Consider the following 8,884-nt stretch of genomic DNA (forward strand, 5'->3'; position numbering starts at 1 on the left):
AGCAACTAAGGTGTTGCAACGCGCAACAAAAAACTAATGATTGATGCTTCTCATCTCTCTCCGTTCCTGTCTGTCTGTCCCTGTCTATCTCTGCCTCTGTAAAAAAACAAACAAACAAAAAAAACCCAAGACTCTAGACAAGCTAGAGTCTCCTACATCACAAATTATTATTTTTTTTAATTTACTGATTTTAGAGAGGATGAGAGAAAGACAGAAACATCAGTCTGCTCCTATATGTGTCCTAACCAGGGATTGAACCCACATCTTTGGAGTATTGGGATGATGCTCTAACCAGCTGAGCTCTCTGGCCAGGGCACAAATGATGTTATTTTTATAGAAAGATTCTTTTGGAGAAATCTATGTTGCCTCACTTTGTTGAAACATCCCCAACCCTCAAAAGCAACTTGCTTCTAAATCGTTTTCTGTCATTCTTTTATTTATACTTAATTTGGTTTAAAATATCTTTATCCACACATATTTACTAAGCATCTATCATGTGCTAAGAACCTTACCATTATCACCAGTAAAAACCAAGCATTCTGAGAGCTTATTAGAGAAGGATAAAAATGAATTAAAAATGCTAAATTTTTAGTTCCTTGGTTCACTTTAACATAGTTTTGACTTACTTTCAAAGACATTGAAAATCAGCATAGTTTTATGCTTTTTGTTTCAGATTTCCTGCATTTATTTGAAAAAAGCATGATTCCAGAGAGAACTATGGAGTTTCAACATATCATCCCCATCTCTGCAGTTACTGGAGAAGGAATTGATGAATTAAAGAACCGTATAAGAAAATCTCTGGATGACTGTGCTGACCAGGAAAATGATGCATATCATAAAAAACAGTTGCTTAAATTACAGATTTCTAATACAATAACTTACAGTGAGCCACTATCAAATAATGCTGTTACTAGTTCCAGAATGGATATAATTTAAATCTATTAAAAATGAAATTGGAATTGTGTTCATTTGAAAGCTTTTCCACAGACATGTACATTTTAGAATGTAGTCCTAACCTTCTGATATATATGCCATCATTTGAGAACCATATCTTTTTAAGTTGTTTTATAGTTAAGTGTATCAACAGTACTTGAGCTAAAATGACAGTTTTATCATTTTATGGCCAACCCGCCTATAGTGAAATCCTCTGATATTCCTGTACTTATGTCTCTGGAGAGGTCTTTTTTTTTTTAATATAAAAGGTTTTCTACAATATTATGAGAATGAGCAACTAGGTAACTAGGTTTGGTTTTTGTTTTTGAGTCTATCGTGTACCTGGTTTAGCTATTATATTATATAACACTTCTCAATTTTAGAAAATCTAAGACCCCTAAATTTGAATGTGTGTTTGGTGATAACAAAGATCACTTATAATATTTTACAGCAGTCAGCAAATAGATGCGTGTGATTCCATCTTCTGGAAAACTTTCTTAAGTATAACCTGCTTTGGACAGAGCAGTGTGTGGCACATCTTCTCGTGTCCTGGTCCGTGTCGATGTCTGTTTTCATATTTTAGTAAAGAGAGGGTAGGAAGTGCAAATTTTAAAACATACCAGTCATCAGTATATTCTTGAGATTGTAATTTCTACCTGAGTTTTAAACATATTTACGAATTAAGACACTTTCTCTTAATAGTTTTATTATAAAATATACATATTCATTGTAAAATATTAAATTTAAACAGTAAGAAAGTCTATAAAGTAAGAAAAGTTCCCACCTTTCTGCATTAGGTCCTCCAGGCCTGTCCCAGACAAGACCACTGTTAGTTTCCTATGGTCTTGCAGAATACTTTTATTTCTATATCTTTTTATCCAAATGAGTTTATATTATATAAACTTTTTACAAGTTTATTTTTTTACAAAATGGTAGCAAGTTAATGAACTTTTAATAATTACTCTTCAGTGCTGCTTTTAAAATATTAGGAATTGTTTTACAATTTAAGGCTTAATGAAGCCTTTACTAAGGCTATAAGTATTAAATAAAAATGATCTAAGGATTTTTGTACTTCCAGGTTCTGATGAGGTGATGGGAGGGACTTTTTACAAGCAGTATTTCACTTTCATTAGTTCTGTTTTCTGTACCACCTCTGACACCCATCCCTAGATCACTGGCTTTTCTTGTATTGTTTCTTCATTGCGCAGGTCTGTGTTTATTGTCTCCCTGTAGCAGGCGCTGTGCAGGGCGTCACAGGTACAGTGTTGAGGAGAACAGATAGGACCTGCTGCCCACGTGCATCTCACATGCGACAGCAGAAACTGCAGGGGATAAGAACAGTGTGATTCCACTCTATAACAAAGGAATGAGTGAGGAAGGATTTGGAATTTGTACATTTGTACTGATCCTAATGACTTTGTTTTATATTGAGTATGAAACACTTATGACTTCATTGTCATTTTTTTCTCCTCGTCTTTACTTCCATTATTTCCTAAATATAAATAAGTAGCAATGTGAGGACAGTTATACCAGGTGAGTTTCAGATGCTCTGACACCATAATCTTATTCTCTGCTGTGGCAATAGATAGTGGATGTGTATTAAGGATGAAGAGGAATTATATCTTACTTGCTTTATCAGAAAGTTAATGAAAATTTTACATTTTTTTCTCGCCAAAAATGAACAAATGTATAGAGTATTTTCCTTTTTTTTTCTTTTTTGACAGAGTCAGAGAGAGGGACAGACAGAAGGGAGAGAGATGAGAAGCATCAGTTCTTCATTGCAGCTCCGTTGTTGTTCAGAAATTGCTTTCTCATATGTGCCTTGACTGAGGAACTATAGCGAGTGACCACCTTGCTCAAGCCAGCGACCTTGGGCTTCAAGCCAGCGATTTTTGGGCTCAAGCCAGCAACCATGGGGTCATTTCTATAATCCCACGCTCAAGCCATTGAACCCTTGCTCAAGCTGGTGAGCCCACGCTCAAGCCGACAACCTTGGGGTTTTGAACCTGGGTCCTTTCTATCCCAGTTTGTCACTCTATCCACTGCACCACCACCTGGTCAGGCCACATGGAGTATTTTCTAAGCTGTTTCACACAAGGTTTGCGAAGTTCAGGTTAAAAACTCAAGAAAGCAAAGATGAGTTCTGTCTTGAAATTTTTAATATCATTAACATACATTTAAAATAATGTTTCAAAGCAAGAGCATATATGGAATTACAAAATGTAGCTTAAAAAATGAAATGAAAATTAGCAATAATATAGATTGCAAACTTTATACAAATGACACCTTATTCCAAATATATGGCAACATTTTGTTTGAAGACGAAATTGTGAATTGAATGTACTGGATATTTTTGAATCATTAAGACTATCCTAAATTTAGTTTATACCTGTCTCTCCTTATGGAATAGACATGAAACAAAACCAAAAAATTTATTTGAGTACATGGTTTGTGCTGATAATCATAAAATCTAACATGGTAATGTTTTCAGACTGGGCACTGGTGAATGCTTCCCATATGTTACCTCTTTCAAATACTACACTGTATTGCTTCCTGGTCATTGATTAATTTGAAATAGGGTGTAGGGTATATGATTGTTTTGGGGTTTTTGAAAACCTTTTTGAAAGTCTAAAATATTTAATAATAAAAAAATGCCTTTTCCTTACAAAAATTTATACCTTGAGAATTAAGCCATTTAGATACTCAAAGTTGACAAGCGTTGACAAGCAACATACTATAGTTTTCAATTCAAAGTTAAACAATATGGAGAAATAAACATCTCGTCTTTTTTCGTTAAAGATGTATTTCACAGAAGCATTTTGTTTCCTATTTTGTGATTGGAGCTTGGTGAGTAGATGAAAAGTATCAGAGGAATCTTTTTAGCTTTGAGTAGGTGTTACATGTCAGCTGAAAGAAAGGCAAAATCAAATAGGTAAAGAAATGAGAAAAGGGGAGAAAGAAGAGAGTGTATGTTGGAAAGTTTTAGTATTTCCCTGTATATGATTCAGAAAAAACAGGTGGGGTTATTGCCTCAGTTGACTATTATATGGATGCAAAAGCCAGGGACAGTTTCATCTACCATTTCTGATCATAACCTATCTTTAATTATAGACAGTTCTAATTTTTGTTTTCTGTTTCTCATTAAATGACAGTTGCTCAATAGTTGTTGGGTACTTGAAAGACTTCAGAGGAAGTAATCACCTCTGTATATATTATGAATGTGTTCATCATAGAAATTAAAGTCCTTTGGGATGCCCAGATACCAAGCTATATGAAATGTTGCTATTATCTGAGTCATGTCCTTTGAAATACTTGGAATTCGATGAACAGGATATTCAGTTTATATTATAACTAATTTTAGAGCAGTATGTGGCAAGGGTTTTTTTAATTTATTCTGTAAAATCTGAGTACATTAGAAGCAGAAAGTGAAGGACAGAATCATTTTTGTTTGTGGCACATATTTCAGTCTTTTGAAATTGACAATATCCTCTGATTAGTGCCTTCATTTTTTTATTTGTTACTAAGCACTATTATTGGTATTATTTCTATGTGTAAGGCAGAGGCAGATTAAGGTTGGTTGAGGCCCAGAAGAAAATATTGGGCCCCTTAAAGAAAAGAGAGAGGGAAAATAAAAATACACATTAACCATATTTTTTAATAAATTAAAAAATATTTTGTACTATTGTTAAAATTGCACGAATGAAACCAAAGTTGGTGTCATTAGAAAAAAAGTGTAAATTTGGGCTTTTGCGGGGCCCTTCAGAATTTGAGGCCCAGGGTGTGCGCTCAGTGCACCTGCCATTAAACCCACCTCTGGTGAAAGGCTTTAAGAAGGCCATTGTGGGGAGGGGCGGCAAGATGGCGCTGGAGTAGGCGGATGTACCAACTTCCACCTCCCAGAACCAAAGTGGATTACAACTTAATTTTAAGGACAATTATCTGGAACAACCAACTTTGGACTAAACTAAGAGGACTCTTTAACCAAGGATCACTGGAGAAGCCACACAGACTGGTAGGAAGAGCAGAAGCGCGGAGAGGGTGGCCCAGCTCCTGCGCAACAGTGTTTAATCCTGAGAGCTGCAGAGAGAATGTTTCATGTCACTCACCTAGATCTGGTGCTTGCCGACAGTCTTTGGAGTTCCTGGGCTTTTAGAAGCATCACCTCAATTTCTGTCTTTAACTTCTCATGTGGCATTCTCCCTGTGTATGATTGTCTCCAAATTTCCCTTTTTATAAGGAAACCAATTATGGAATATGCATCACCCTAATGACACCCTTTTAACTTGATTACCTCTGAAAAGATGCTATCTCCAAATAATGTCACATCCTAAGCTATGTTACTGAGGGAGTTAGGATTTTTTTTTCTTTTTTTTTTTTTTTCAGTGAGAGAGAGACAGGGACAGAAGACAGGAAAAGAGAGATGAGAAGCATCAATTCTTCACTGCGGCACTGTCCATTGATAGCCTTCTCATATGAGCTTTGACTTGGGAGCGGGGGGCTCCAGCCAAGCCATTGACCCCTTGCTCAAGCCATCAATCTGCGGCTTCAGTCCAGTGACCATGGGCTCATGTCCATGATTCCGTGCTCAAGCCAGTGAGCCCATGCTCAAGCCTGTGAGCTCAGGGTTTCAAACCTGGGTCCTCCATGTCCCAGGCCAGCACTCTGTCCACTCTGTCCACTGCACCACTGCCTGGTCAGGCAAGGGAGTTAGGATTTTGACATGAATTTTTGATGGACACATTTAACCCACACCATTTCCTTTTCTCTCTGCACTTTCTACTACACTTCCCAACTTCCCAATCAATAGATGATTTATTATTTTTTATTTGATAGCTTCCTCTAAAAAATAAGCTTATGGGAGATTTTTATTTGTATTTGCTGAATTTCAGGTACAGACTTGGAAATACTGTGGTGAAATATGGCTGTGGATGAAAAAGGGGCCACATACTAAACCTGACAAGTTCAGGGAGGCCCACCTGGCAGGCCATACAAACTCAGAGACCTAAAGTAACCACAGAGGATGGTCTGAGATGAAACTGCCTCACTGAAGGCACGTCACGGTGGTAGTCATCTCTTAGGCCAGTATCTCCCCCGACAAAGGCCAATTATTGACTGAGCTGTCTACTTTCTTTTTGAATTTACTTTTGGAGTGACAGAGTAAACCTTTTTTTCCAGACCTCAGGGCACAATCTCCCACCAAAACAGAAGACCACAGAGCCCCTTATTGTCGTCTTCTCCCAAATATGTCTTTACGTGTGATAAGCGCCAATGTAAAAGAGGTCATGTGTCTGTTCCTCTTACTTTCTATCCAGTCTCGGGATTTTCCTCGTGTTGCTTTCCCCGGCCTCCCTATCCATCTCCAACAGATTTCACGTAGCCCCTTACATCTTCCCCTATGATCGGAAGGCATAAAATAAGTGGTTAAATTGCCATTTTCTTGAGCATTTTTTTAGTCTGTTGAGTTCTTGCTTCCCTGCAATTGTCAGTTTTGCTCAAATAAACTCAAACATTCCTTATAGGTCTGGACTTTTCTTACGGTGACACAGGCCATTCCAAGTTCAGTAGTAGTATGAAGGAGCACTTAGGGTAAGTAATGTTATTAGAGGCTGAAATCCAAAATAAAGGAACTGTCCTGAGTCTGCACTGTTCTACATGGTGACATCAGCCTTTTAGGAACATCTACCACTTATTACTTTCTTCATTAATTTTTAGAGAGAAGAGGGAGAAGTGGGGAGCATCAACTCGTAGTAGTTGCTTCCTGGATGTGCCTGGACCAGGCAAGCCCAGGGTTTTGAACTGGTGACTTCAGTGTTCCAGGTCAACGCTTTCTTTATGCTCTGTGCCACCACAGGTCAGGCTATTACTTCTTGACTATGAGTAAATTAACCTCTCTGCATCTCAATTTCCTTCTCACTAATATGGAGTTATTGTGATTATATAATGTAATCCATGAAAAAGTGCTTGATAGATAATAAATAGACAATGTTATCTATATACATAGTAAATGTTACCTACATTTTTTTTTTTTGTATTTTTCCGAAGTTGGAAATGGGGAGGCAGTCAGACAGACTCCCACATGCGCCCGACCGGGATCCACCCGGCATGCCCACCAGGGGGCAATGCTCTGCCCATCTGAGGCATTGCTCTGTTGCAACCATAGCCATTCTAGCGCCTGAGGTAGAGGCCATAGAGCCATCCTTAGCGCCCGGGCCAACTTTGCTCCAATGGAGCCTTGGCTGCAGGAGGGGAAGAGAGAGACAGAGAGGAAGAAGAGGCGGAGGGGTGGAGAAGCAGATTGGCGCTTCTCCTGTGCACCCTGGCCGGGAATCGAACCCGGGACTCCTGTACGCCAGGCCGATGCTCTGCCACTGAGCCAACTGGCCAGGGCCTGTTACCTACATTTTTAAATTAACAATATATATGTAAGGAAATTGTTGCATGTGTCTTAATGTGAAGAGGTCAATTTTTGGTATTTGTAACAAAGTGAAATGCTAGGTCTCTGTGACTCTGTCTTATTTCAGCCTGCATTGTTCCCAGGTCTTTAGGCTAATAGCTCCTGCTTTTGACATTCTAATCATTAGAGGAATTCAGGTTGGAGCCTGAGTTTTTACAAAAACAACCCCTCCCATTTCCTCTTCCCTTGACATAAAAGAAGCCTGAACTCTACTTTTATTTTTTTTTAAGATAGATTTAGGAAACTGCTAATGCTCCCATCTTTTCAGTAGGCACCTTCTCAATCAACAAATTGTCCTCACTCCAAACTGACATTTTGAGTTTTGGCCTTGTAAAGCCAGCAGCCAGGGCCAGGGTTGCCATCACAGCCGCCCAGCTCATGCAGGTTCGCATTGGATTCGGACAGTTGGTAAAGAAACAATGGAGCCAAAAACTGGTGGGCCGTAGTCTTTAATCCTAGCTTGCACCCGGCAGGCAAGTAAAAACACACACTGGGCTCCAAAACCCACTCACATTCAGTGCTCACAAAGCCACTGACTTATCCGAGTTTCCTAGAATCAAAGGTTTCTAGCTCACCAGCCTTATTCTCCTCAGTTCCCCATTTCCTTCCTTATCCCAGATACAAACTCTGCACAAACTGGCATCTCACTCAGCACTCCTCCATCTTGGCTGCTTCTCCTGGCCACATGGCCTCTTTCTTCTCTCTGCTCTGCTCCCTCTGCTCTCTCATGCTAATCATCCCAGGAACCAAGAGAGCAAGCTCCCGCTCCGTCCCCATTTTATATTGTAGCTTCACAACCTCTAATCCAATATACAAAATAGGGAAGTCTCTAATACAAAGTCACTTCTCTGAGGCATGATTGGATTGTACCACCCCACATCAAAAAGGGTGGGAAAGGCTTAATCCCAAAACCAAGCCCCAGGCTACAACGATCCTGCCTGCCCCCAACACACATTAATATCACCTGGGCAACGGCCTCCACGTGGGCAGCATTATCTTTAACAAAGTGAGCAGAATACATTTTATCTGCCCAACAATCCACCCCATGCTCACTTTACTACCCACAATCTATACCACCGGCATCCCTGTGCAAGGAAATTAGCACATTACACAAGTTACAACAGCACAAATCATACAGTTTCAACAATCACAAAGGTACACTTCACCAGTCTCTGAGCACTTTGCCCAAAGCGCAAAATGTCCTCAGCCTTCTTTCTAGCCATGGGAAAAGCTTCCTGGGGCAGAGGAGTGCTTCCAGCAAAGCCACCCCCCACCCCCATCAGGGTATTTCACATTGTCCAAAATTCGTAATCTGTAAATCCATCCAACAAAGGAGTCAGTGCCCACTCCGGTCGTAGTCCAGGAAATCAGTCCACGTACATGGGGCGTCAGCCACCCCCCTAATTCCTGCCATCCTGGCAGGTCTTACACTGTCCCAAAGAGGAGCACGTGGCAATGGCAGTCAGCATTTCCATCTCTGCTCCAGAGAGCATGTTC

General features: G+C 39.7%; 1 protein-coding gene across 1 annotated transcript in view; it reads left to right on the plus strand.

Annotated features, from left to right (window-relative positions):
• GTPBP10 (GTP binding protein 10) overlaps positions 1 to 4,191 on the plus strand; it is a 35,948-nt gene extending 31,757 nt beyond the window's left edge. Inside the window, exon 10 of the mRNA XM_066239542.1 lies at positions 674 to 4,191. Within this exon, the coding sequence (XP_066095639.1) occupies positions 674 to 936 (263 nt within the window). The 3' untranslated portion in view covers positions 937 to 4,191. The remainder of the gene's footprint in view (positions 1 to 673) is intronic.
• Positions 4,192 to 8,884: the final 4,693 nt, after the last annotated feature.

Source organism: Saccopteryx bilineata, chromosome 7 (genome assembly GCF_036850765.1).
Source record: "Saccopteryx bilineata isolate mSacBil1 chromosome 7, mSacBil1_pri_phased_curated, whole genome shotgun sequence".
Lineage (NCBI taxonomy): Eukaryota > Metazoa > Chordata > Mammalia > Chiroptera > Emballonuridae > Saccopteryx > Saccopteryx bilineata.